This window comes from Plectropomus leopardus, chromosome 12, assembly GCF_026936395.1.
Source record: "Plectropomus leopardus strain MGB_pleo_1.0 chromosome 12, ASM2693639v1, whole genome shotgun sequence".
In the NCBI taxonomy this organism is placed as follows: domain Eukaryota; kingdom Metazoa; phylum Chordata; class Actinopteri; order Perciformes; family Serranidae; genus Plectropomus; species Plectropomus leopardus.
Window position 1 is genome coordinate 31,269,723 of NC_142187.1, and position 12,608 is coordinate 31,282,330.

General features: G+C 37.4%; 1 protein-coding gene across 1 annotated transcript; it reads right to left on the reverse strand.

The window, feature by feature from the left end:
• Positions 1-774: 774 nt before the first annotated feature.
• rab12 (RAB12, member RAS oncogene family) lies at positions 775-11,425 on the reverse strand. Its single transcript, XM_042497819.2, has 6 exons — positions 11,018-11,425; positions 9,865-9,925; positions 6,059-6,197; positions 5,371-5,460; positions 4,934-5,038; positions 775-4,044 (listed from the first exon to the last, which is right to left on the reverse strand). Exons 1-6 carry the CDS (start codon positions 11,241-11,243, stop codon positions 3,937-3,939), a joined length of 729 nt encoding a protein of 242 aa, XP_042353753.1. The 5' UTR covers positions 11,244-11,425; the 3' UTR covers positions 775-3,936.
• Positions 11,426-12,608: the final 1,183 nt, after the last annotated feature.

Genomic DNA, 12,608 nt, shown 5'->3' on the forward strand with positions numbered 1-12,608 from the left:
ATGTTGGATTGTTTGTGTTTGTGTGTGTGTGTGTGTGTGTACTGAAACATTTCCTCCCACCCATGTACGAGACCATTAAAATATCAAATTTTTCACCTGATAAGTCTGCAAAGTTTTCAGTTTTTGAATATGATAAAGCCCTCAAAAAGGCAATCTATTAGAGAAAATAATAATATTTCCTTCAGTTTCAAGACTGAAGGTCAGTGCTCGGGCCCTCATGAAATGACAACATAAACAGGAAATAAAGAAATAAAAAGAAGACATCACATAAACACAAGTCTACAAAATGGGTTTAAAGAAGTGATTTAAAAGAATTCAGTGATTGTGCGAGCCTCGTCTCTTCAGGCAGGCCGGTCCAAAGCCGAGGAACCCTGCCGGCAAAAGCACGATCGTCTTTAGATTTCAGCCTCGACTTTCGAACGGCCAGAAGGATCTAAGGTTATGAGCTCGCTCATATGAGGTCAACGTTCCTGCTATGTAGCCTGAGGCCAGACCCAGACAAGATTTTAAAGTGATCAGTTAAACCTTGAAATCAATTTGAAAATGAACAGGAAGCCAAAGGAGAGAAGCCAGGATTGGGCTGACGTGATAAGAGGAGATTTCAATCAGTTGAACCTTTGAAGTTAAATAAATGCCATTTAAATTTCTGTGTTCCTGGAATCCACTCAGGGACCCCTGAGACGACACGCACGCACGCACGCACGCACACACGCACGCACGCACGCACGCACGCACGCACGCACACACAGTCAGAAAATGAAATCCAAACCATAATCTGGTAATAAATATAGATATCTTTAATTGCATTTAATTAGTTCAAGAATGCCACAAGTTATAAATACCACAAATCCGCTTTAGACATGCCAAAATGTTTGACTTTTAACAGGTTTAATACAAAGTACAGTCTTTCATCTCAAAGGATACACATTTCAAATAAAAGCGTTTCTTAAAATGTATATTTAAAACACTTAGTATAAGGCTTGGCTATTAAAACAAAGACCACAGGGTTAGTGCCAAATGCTGAAAGTCGGGGGGGGGGGGCAAATTAAATGTTTCATTCAACAAAACACAAACAAAGTTTGTCATTTCAAAACACAAGTGCTAAAATTCGCTAAGTGAACTTGTCTGGTGGTTTGCCGATGTTGTTGCGATGTGCTTGTATGTCAGTGACTGTCTTGTTTGTTTTGGAGTGAAACGATTCATTTGTTAAGAGTTTATAATGTGCCAGTTTAAGCCCACAGAAGCTTTATTTTAAACTTCCACAAAAAGTAAAAGTGACCAAGAGCAAGTCAGTTGGGTCGTTTTTAATCAGGTCCTTTGAATGGGCTCATCCTTCGTCACCCGCAGACTTTTTCTTCAACAAACAAAAACAAAACAAACAACTCACAGTTAGAATATTGCATTAATTTAGCAAAAAGAAAAGACGGAATAATTAAATGGTCAATAATGTTTATGGGCCTAACATGCATAGCCGTTTTGAATACCGGTCTGTAACAAACTTCCAAATCAAAAATGATAAACTGCTGACCTCCTCTAATAAAACACAAACATCCCCTTCGATTTGATATGAAGACGTTTTGTTTTTGAAATAAATTTGTAGTGAAACTCAAATCAAGTCTGCGACAAAAGCCTGTCAAAATGAGCAGATATGAGCCGATCAAAGTTTCCTGAGTCCTTCAAATACTAAACAAACCATCCGGCACTTTTAACCCCAAAAGAAAGAATCAAAAATCTCTAGGCTGTGTCTGGATTCAGAGGAAAAACAAATACACTTATAGACAATATTAGTAACAAAAACAAAGGCTAAAACCGTGTGTGTGTGTGTGTGTGTGCGCGCACAAGCTGCTTACTGTCTCCTCTAAAAGACCAGCAACACACATGGAAACTACATTACCCATCTCTCCTTGCATCTCCACCCCACTTTAAAGAGATCGTTCGGTGGCGGTATGGGGCACTAATCATCGTCAGTATTACGTACAGTACTTGGTGTCCAACATGGACACTAAGAAAGTACTGCTGTGGATGGGCAGCAACAAAATTTATTTTAGCCACCTAAAAAAAAATCAATATTAGTTTAAGTGTACGCTATATTTGAGAGTGTTTTTTACCGCTTCAACAGCCTGGTTAAACGGCAAAGTCACATCAGCGCTCTCATCAAAGCCACCAGACTCCAGAGAAAACCAGCGATTTAACGTGAATGACATGAATTACTGAACACGTAAGCTTCTGGGCTACTGATCAGTTGTTTAGTTTGTGTTATTGTGAGACTGTAGTGAATCCAAACTAATCATTTTAAATGTTATATAATGACACTAACTTACTAAATGATTGAAGCAGCAGAAGAGCCGCAGCTCGTGTTCAGTGATGTCAGATCACGATTTTTCTCAGCAGAGTCTGACTTTGAAGAGAGCGATAAAACGGCTTCATTTTTCTGTTGGACACCACTGACCAAACATGCATGTGGGAGCGTGAACGTGTGTACGTGTGAGTAGCAGTAATTAATAACATTAAACTTAACCCATTGTGCAAAACTCACCTAAAATGCATCCAAACCCCAACAGACCATGCCTTTTTTTAAAATTTTTTTTCTTTCTGTCTCACTTTTCCCTCGTCTTATTCCTTATTATTGTTTTTTCTTCTCTTTTCCTCACACTGTCCCGTGTTGCTTGTCTGTGCCCTTTCGTGTTTGTTAATCAGTAATATTTGTACATCTATTTTTGCCTTTTGTTTGTTTGTTTTTGTATTAAATATGCTCATATTCTCAGCAAGTGTATGCATTAATTGGTGAAAAAAAAATCACAGTCTGACATTAACATAAAGCAATGAAAGTTTGACTGATATCTTTTTTTTGTTTTATTTTTAGGTGGCTGAAACACCAGCTGACTCCTCCACAACAGCACACTGCTGAGCTTTCGTGTGTTTTTCCAAACTGGCCAGGTGACATCTAATGTTTGTAATAAACTGTCCGTGTTTAAGAACCTCAGACAACCCCGCTTCATTAAATCTGAACTGTCCCTTTAACGAGGTGTGGAGACGTTCAGAGCGACTTAAACGGCAACACTAATCTTCACTAAACTAAAAGCCGTGTACTTTCTGTTTCCTGCGTGTCAGCTTAACTAAGATGGATTGTAGTGCAAAACATTACAATTTATACAAACGTGAAACGAGCCTTTCCGGCCACTTTAACACTTTAAGGCAAAGAAATACAAACTGATATGATCCACCACCACACAACCGCCTACTGCCGGCCGCAAAAACCTGCGCCGTGTCCAGTCATAACAGCAACACTCCATATTTACACCATGTGCTTTTGTTTACCTCAAGTCAACTCGTCACTTGGTAATAATACCAATTAATATAAAACTACTGTACCTAGATCCAGAATTTAAACAAAGCGGAAGAGACGTGAGATATTTTTATCCCTTTTCTAGATAATTCAGATACCAGACCCTCTGACAATGTCAAACTTAGTGTGCAGTATGTGTGTAAAAGAAAACAGGAAGCTCAATTATCACCCTCTGTGTGAAATGTGCAACTGCTACCAGAGGGCTCCCTACCTCCAAGGCACCTGCGGGGCACAGCTAGCCTAACGGTCCGAGGAATGAGGTAGTCTGGGTCAAGTGTAGACAGAGGGGGGTGGTAGGAAGTGGGTGATTCACCAGGCCTAAGTGTTAGTGTCGTTCATGTCATAGTGTACGCTTACGAAACAGGGGGAACATAATACTGGTTGTAGAGAGTCCATGCATCTTACATCAGCAGTCTGCGAATGCAAACTGCTGCTGTTTGCTGCCCCCTGGTGGCCAGATTGGTGCTCTGCATGTGTGCATGTATGTGTGTGCGTGTGTGTGTGTGTGTGTGTGTGTGTGTGTGTGTGTATGTGTGTGTGTGTGTGTGTGTGTGTGTGTGTGTGTGTAGGATGGGAGACCACTCTGACTCTCAGCAACAGCGCATGCGTGGAGGCGGCAACTCCGGAGGCACTTCCGGTTCAGGCTGCAGAGACAGGACGCTGTTGGAAAGCTCACTGTTGGGAACTTCCAGAGGCATCTGTGGCGAGAGGAGGAAGAGGACGAGTCAGGAAACAAACGGTTAACGGAGCGAATATTTAGGCGGTGTGCTGAAATTGACATCCACAATCAGGGGCGTCGAGGAGCCGCGCTTTAAAGAGCAAAAGAATCACAACATTTTTAAGATATTTCTGTGACTGGTTAAGGTTTATGAAATAGAGAAATGCTCTATAAAAATATTTTTAAAAAGGGAAGGAAGCTTTTAAATTCAGGTTTCAAACACTGAACAACTCAGGCAGAACAAGAGCCACAAAAAACAGTGTGTACAAAGAAAAACACTATATTTTACTGTAATGTTATTTGATGGAAATTACAAAATGCTGGTTCACAGAGTGAAATTAAAGACAATGCTGTATCGACTCATCTGGATATTATTACACTACTGTACTACTGACAGCAGTTTTTCAAGTCCCAAAAATACCAGAAAGACACTGTTAACAAAAGCCCAAACAATAAATGAGTCAGCTAATATCATCAGCTGTACAATCCCTCCGTCGCACTTTTGTACATACATTTTGTTTTCTTCATATTCTATTTTTTTATTCTATATATTTAAATTGCTTCAATATTTGTTCTTATGTCCTCTTCTATTTAAATTCACTATTTTTATTCTTCTGTTATTTTAATTGTTGTGTCACATTCCTTATATGTAAATGTAAAAATGCCAAAGAATCATTTGCAGTAATTTAGAAACTGAAGTATTTAAGTCACTTTTTCAAATATAAAATGTCCTGTTCTGCAAATACGTCCAAAATCCAGAAAATTCTTCATGAACATGTTTGTTGAATGTTATGCTTTTACATTAAAAATAATCAAAGAATTCATTCTTTAGCAGATTTTTGGTAAAGATTTACTGATAACACACCCACCTTGCTGAGGATGTCATCCACTAGCTTCAGGAAGATCTCGTCAACATTAAAATTATCCTTGGCACTAGCTTCGCAGAAACGCATTCCACTTATTCGGGATGAAAACTGCAACGCAAACACAGAAAAATCAGCTGAGAACAACTGAATCCTTTCACAGAAACTTAACTAAGCTGAACATAACTGGAAACCTCCTGAAGAAGCCTGCTGTCTTTTAATTCAGTCGAATTTTGGATAAACTTGCTGCTACATTACACGTAATTGCAGTTTCTAAATGACAATCCACAACTCGCTTAAATTTCAAAATGTTCTGCTCATAATACCAATATCTCTACTGTTCTGCGTCCTCTTTAGTTTCCTCATCTGTTCACGTGCAAAGAAACAGCAGACGTGGTTTGGTCACATGATGGTGTACGGGAGCAGTTTTGGGTGAAACTCACCCTCTCTCCTTGCTGTCTGGAGATGACACGATCAGACTCGCAGTCCAGCTTGTTCCCGACCAGCAGAAGCTCTGCCTCCTCTGAGGCGTACTGACGCAGAACAGAAAGAGGAGGAGACGTGTCAGGACATCTTTAGCCCCCAATAAAATGCAGAAGTAAAGCCTGTAGTTCAGCATGAGGAGCCAGCAAAGCTCTGACGCACGGCGAAAAATGTGTCATCCGGCAGAGTTTCACTGGAGGTTCATCTACACACACCGCTCACACTGTTAGAAGATCCTTTATTAGTCCACAGGGGGGAAATTCACAATTTCACAGCAGCTATGAGGTACGAAGAAATATAAGCAGCAAAAGAATAGTAAAAAAAATAATTACACATATAAAATTAATAAAATATTAAAAATGTTAGATCATAAAAAAACAAGGTGCAAAAACAGTAATATAAATAAAATAAAATTACAATGTGCCAACAAAAACGATCTAGAAAAAAATATAAATATACAAGAAAATATGTAAACTAATTGCACGTTCAGATAATTGCAAAAAAAAAAAAAGGCAGGCGATAAATTGATGAAGTATCCCTTTAAATGCCAGATGCACAGCAGAGTTTTCTGACACGTCTGGGAAAAAATAAGGGCAGACAAACACACCTGAGGAGGACACACAAAAGGCAAATTTTCAGCTTGTTTACCTTGTCTATCATTTTCATCCATTTGGGGAGGTCGTCGAAGGTCTCCTGCTTTGTGATGTCATACACCAGCACGATGCCCTTGGCGCCTCTGTAGTACGCTGACGTGATGCTGTTGAACCTCTCCTGACCAGCGGTGTCCCTGGAGGACATGACTGATAATTAAAGTCTGTGCAGGAACTTCTCTGAATACCAAACAGCTGAATGATCTGATCAAAAGGATTTTTTCATTCATTAAAGGAATACTTCACCCAGCAAAAACACAATATGCACATCAACTACAATTGCGTGAATTGAAGTAAACGGGGGACGCGTTTAGAAACACCGAAACTTTATCTGAACATCGGCTCAAAACTCAACACAACGTGTTTAGTATCATGCAAGTCTGATTTTTCCAGTCGGACTTCAGAGCAAACATTCGTATCTGCAGGTGAAGTATTCCTGTAAAGATGACTACGACTAACAGGCGGATACTTTAAGAAAAACTAACATCAGGCAACAAAAGTGGACGAAGAATCAGCTTTGTGAGAAATCATAACTAATTAAATTTCACTGAATCATTAATACATTTTTCATTTTACTTTGAATGCTCTACAATACAAGTCGTCTCTCGGAGACATCATTCATTTTAAAACTTTAACTCCCACTCCGTGTGGGTTCAATCTGATACCTACATTATCATTAGACTCTCGCTAAAAAAAAAAAAACTTTGAAGAGCTTTGTTCCTAAACAAGACGTCTACAATATCAGGAAAGAATAACATTCAATGTAAAATTAGGAAATGATTCGAACTATGTAACACTGTAATTTAACTCCCATTTAACATTTACAAGCAGTATATAAACATTTTATAAATAGTTTACAACAAACTATAGGTATATATATATATATATATATATATATATATATATGTTAATTCATGTTTTTGTCAACAACTTTAACTCCTCCTGTGGGTACCCAAAAGTGGAGGCTAGTGTATTAGTAAATACTTGTACATATATATAATGTTAGATAATATATTAAAACTGCTGTAATAATGTCAAACACATCTACAGAAGAAAAAAATACTGCACATTAACACTTAAACTGTCCTTATATCTGCTTACAGCTATGCTTTTGTCCATCACCATTTATTAAATGTTTGTATACTGCTAATACTAAAAAGATTATATTAACACAAAAAATGCAGCTATTATAGGTTGATCAATAAGAAGTACGGGCACTTGAAACTGAACTAAATAAATAAATGAATTCTACATTTTAACAATGTAAAAGAGCAAAAATCTCTTCAAGCTTATGCTATGATTCAGCTGGTGATCTGTGTTAGCAGCAGGATGATGCAGACTGAGCGGCGCTCGCGCTGCAGAGTGACCGTACCTTCACACAGACCGTCTCTCCCCGTTCCCGTTGTGAGTCACAGTCGGGCTTACGAGCAGGAGAGCGGACAGAGACACAGCAGCACAACGGCAGGGTTAGGTACGGCCGCGTGTGGCAGCGATGGAGCTTGATGTGAGCAGTTCAACGTGACAGACAAGACACACTGAGGACGGCCATCTTGAACGGACAGGTGACGGGGCGGGCAGGTGAACGGCGGAAAAATGGGAGGATGGGTGAGGTGTTAGTGAGCATTTATTATATATATAAATATATATAATATAATCATATTAATAAGAATTATTATTATTGCATATTTATTTTTATTAATATTTTATTTATTATTATTATTATTATTTATAGGTATTTTTCTCACTTATTTATTTATTTTTGCATTGTCTATTTATCTTTTCCCTTTTTTCTTTTTTTTCTCCACTTCCTTTAAAGATGTACACACAAATATACCCAAACATACGTGTACAATATGAATCCTGAACCTTTCACCTGCATGAACATGAATGTCTATGTGAGTCAAATATTTGTTTGTGTGTAATGTTCCTTTTTATACCTGTTAAAAACTCAGTAAATATATATATTTAAAAAAAACACACAGTTGCATCCTTAGTCGGTACAAAATATTTCCTAAATCTAAAATGTAAGAAAAGGAGCAGTTCCTGGGCTCAAAAGTCAGCCTGGTCGAGGCGCTCTTTGGGCGGAGATATACTGGGATTAAATAGTCAAAAAGTCTTTCTGACTCCCTGACAAAGGTTTGTATGCTGAAACGCATGGGGACGTTTTTAAGGTTCGTCATGACCTCGTCGCAGCACCAACGGCATCTTAACTTTTCAACAGAGTGCCTGAGTTTTCTTTTTGATTGTTAGTACAAAATATTTCCTAAATAAAATTTGTGGCATGATAATCAGTTTTTCCAGTCGCTGGACGGAAACATTAGATGTTCTCAAGATGAAATTTGAGTCTAGTTAAAGTCACAAGACTCAAGTAGAAACCTAACAGAATTAAAGTGCTGAAATAACATTATCTCTGTGACGCCGCTGGCGGTTTGTTTGAGCAATAAGACCGATGGATTTAAAGCCATGAATTACAGTACACATCTCCGATTTTTTATAACAACTTAAATATTATCTTAGAATAATGAGGTGAAACAAAAAGGGAATTCGGACCGATTGTCAAGTTACACTACACACTTCCTGTGACCAGTTACTATACAACTGACTATTCACTGACATTTTTAAGTTTTGTACATCAATGGTTAACTGCATGACACTCAGGCCACACTGCCTGTGTGAGCGCTACACGCACGTAGCAGAACCTATTACCTTTTTTTGGACGCCTTTTTTAAACAGTTTAAACCGTGCTTAGCTGCAGCACATCGAGAGAGTCTCATCTTTTTTGTGTGACACGAGTGGTTTTAAGCAAAAACAGTGGAAATGGTGTTTTATACCACCTTTCACTTCAGTTTTAATGTCCATATCTGTCACAGACATTAAAAACTATAAATATTTACACTTAAACTCAACTTTAAACTCGACCTGTTTCTGTTTCAAAAAGCCTTCTGACGACTTTTCTTTCAACCAAATCTCTTCAGTTGTTAACGCGAGGCTTTTTATTGTGAAATATTTGCAGGAGCGTGTTGTTGACAATACAGTAGCATAACTCTGTGAAGGGTGTTCGCGCTAATGTCGGACTAGAACAATCAATTCTGCAGGCGTGTCAGATAAAAGCAGACAGAAAAAGCAGAGAAAGTATCACCTGAAAAACTGGATTTAGTGTCAGTCCTGGTTTATAGAAATACAAAGCAAATGTTCTAAATTGGGTGTACCCATATACCAGACGCCATTAATAATTGCAGTAATAATTATTAGGGTTTCTTTCTCTCTGACTTGATTAGGCTGAGAAATGTGTTTAAAAAAGACTACAAATGCAAATGTTTAAGTATCATGTGTGTTTTCACTTAAGCATCTACTACATACTTCATGAAGATTCTCAGTCGTCCGGGTCAATCGTTGATTTATACAGAGCTTAGAACTGCTATGTACTATAGTATACTACACAATACAAATTAGGAGAAAAATACTAAACAACTACAGTAGGTGACATAACCTGGAGTATAGTTATTAGCCACTTTAAAGAAAGACATGTTGAGTATGATCATGTGCTGCGTCACCTGAAGTTGAAAGTTACATTCTCACTGCATACACAGGTTTTTAATATGAGACTCTGGATAAAAAAATCTTCCATGGCATGTTAATGGTTGACAAAACATGCAATGGTTATTTTCAGAAACTCTTACTTGCGCATGCATCCACAACAAAGCTGAGATGTAAGCCACCAGTAGTTTTCATGTTAGAGCAGTTTGCAGGATGACAGGACACACACAGGAAATGCACCATGCACTATTTTACCCAATTACTCACCAAATCTGTAGTCTGATCTTCTTCCCTTTCAGCTCCACTGTCTTGATTTTGAAGTCAACTCCTATGGAGGTAATCAAAAAAACACGTGCGGTCACATTCAAGCACAAGCATTTCCTGTGTTGCTTTGGCAGGCAGGCAGGGGTGTGTGTGTGTGTGTGTGTGTGTGTATGTGTGTGTGTGTGTATGTCACTTTTACAAAGCAGTGCACAATTGTAGCGATGTTCTGAAATAACAAGAGATTTTGTGATTAGAAAACAAAACTTTCTGAGTGACTGTAAAACTGTTCACTCCCAATATTTAGTCTCTGCAATCAAAGGAAGGTGAGATTAGTGACACGCTGTGACACAGGAATGACAGGGCACAAAGTGGAGCTCTGCCATAGCAGCTGCCTGTGTGCAACTATTTTGGGATTGGACACTGTGACTGTTGTTTTGGTCACAGGACTGTTTACCCAATTCCAGATACATCATGTAAGATTAAGTGAATTACTAGCAGCATTTATAATCATGCTGCAGCAATTTGTCACAAGGTACACTTATTTATATATACATATTTTTTAATGGGTTTAATGGGTTGATTAAAGTAATAATGTTAATAATATAAAGTCTTTTATAAAGAAATGTTGAATGTGTCAACTCTTGATAGAAATATGAGAAAGGGCAGTTCAGAGATGGCATTTACTCCCTCATGCCCTAATTTCAATAAACGAAACAGGCTCACCAGAAGTAAATTAAATTAACTATTTAGTGGACAGCTGCAGATGCTTTCCAAGTAGCATGTTACCAAGTCTCCTTCTTACTGTGTTGGGCTCTAAAATCCCTGTCAGACATCGCCTTTAAAAGCCAAAACCTGCTCCAGCCAGGAAAAACACCAGTCCAAGCCTAAAACCGTGTTTGTCTTGCTGCTTCATTGCAACATTGTTTATTTGCTAAGGCAGTTGCTAAAACAGTGTTTCGTTACAGTTAGCTTAAGTTAGCTAGCTGGTACGAGCACTATGACCTCTCTTCAGTCACATTAAACTGTTAAATCGGCTACAACGTGTTTTAAACGTCCAGTTAATGTTAGTTTAGGTGTATTTCATCCAGTAAGTAGACGGAGCCCTGCTAAACGCTGTCAATAAAAAGTTGAAAACAAGCGTCCCTCCTGTGCTCACCTACGGTCGACTTGCAGGCTTCGCAGAAAGTGTCGTCGGTAAATCTCTCCATGATGCTGGTTTTACCGACTCCCCTGGAGCCGATGATGATAATTTGCAGTTTGAAATCAGCGGGTCTGGGAGGCATCTTCCTGCGGCGCGACTGAGCTCCCAAAGCGGGAGACGAGTTCGCGGATCCCGCGCTGCCACCGGCGGCCCTCCGCGGAATGTCATACCTCGAATCCATCAGTAATCCCACATTTGTGATTAACAGAAAAACAGACAAACGCGCCTAAAGTGTCACACAAGCGAAACAATCTGCTATTTCCAACTTTCTTTCGCCTCGGAGGAAGTTTGGGAAAGTTTGTCTCGCGCCGACAGTTGTTGTTGTTCAGCCATTAAAGACCCGAGCCGTCGTGACGTCATTTGTCACGTCACACCACGTTTCCGCTTCCGCTGATTATATATATATATATATATATATATATATATATATATATGATTTATTATTATTTTTTTTTCTAAAACAAAGATTTGTGGTTTGCAGAGATTTCAGAAATAAATGAGGAAAAAATAGATTTCTAAAGATTTTAATTTATAAACATTTAGGTTGAAAAAAGCCACAATGCAAAACATCTTTTCAATATTTTCACCATGTTCAGTTTAATCACTGAGGCAGATTTTTTTTGCCTAATTTTAAATATCTTATAATCTAAGATAAAAATCTTATAATCTAATAAATATTATAGACCCACCACCAATATTTAGCCTTAGCCTATATGTGTGTGTGTGTGTGTGTGTGTGTGTGTGTGTGTGTGTAGATATGTATATAGTAAGATTACAATACCATGTTTGGTGACTGGCTACTAATATTTTAAGTTACATAAAGACAGCAAAATGTTTTTAACAAACTTTTTTATTTTTAGCTTTTTGAAATGTTTCAGCTTTTCCTGAAATGTCTTTCATTTTTAATTTTCCCAGTTAAAGGGTTTGTTGCTGGTATGGGGATTTGGGATGATTATTATCCAAATCGAGGGTTTTAGGATTTTATATTTATTATATTTGAAATAATATCAATGTAGAATAAATATCAATGTAGAATAAGTCAGAAAACTTGAGACCCACCTTTTAAGTGAACTTTACTTATTTTATTTTTTTAAATTTATTTATTGACTATTTATTTATACATTGTATTATGCTTTACTACATGCATTATTATTTTATTATTTTTAACAATTTCAAACTTTTGTTTGTTCTGTTCTCTGATTATTTATCATTTTATCAACTATCTAGATTATTCTATTTATTCTACTTTTTTTACTTTTTTAATTTATTTTACTGATTAATATGACGTTTATTTATTTTTATCTATAGGTTTTATCTTGCCTCTAGTGTTTCCTCACTTATGGTAGCGTTTCCTCCGTGATTTTCATGAAAAGTGTTTTAAAAATAACGTCTAATGGATTGATTGTAAAATAAAATAAAATAAATAAAATAAAATAAAATAAAATAAAATAAAATAAAATAAAATAAAATAAAATAAAATAAAATAAAATAAAATAAAATAAAATAGATGAAGTAAAATAAAATAAATAAAACAATTGCCCGTTTT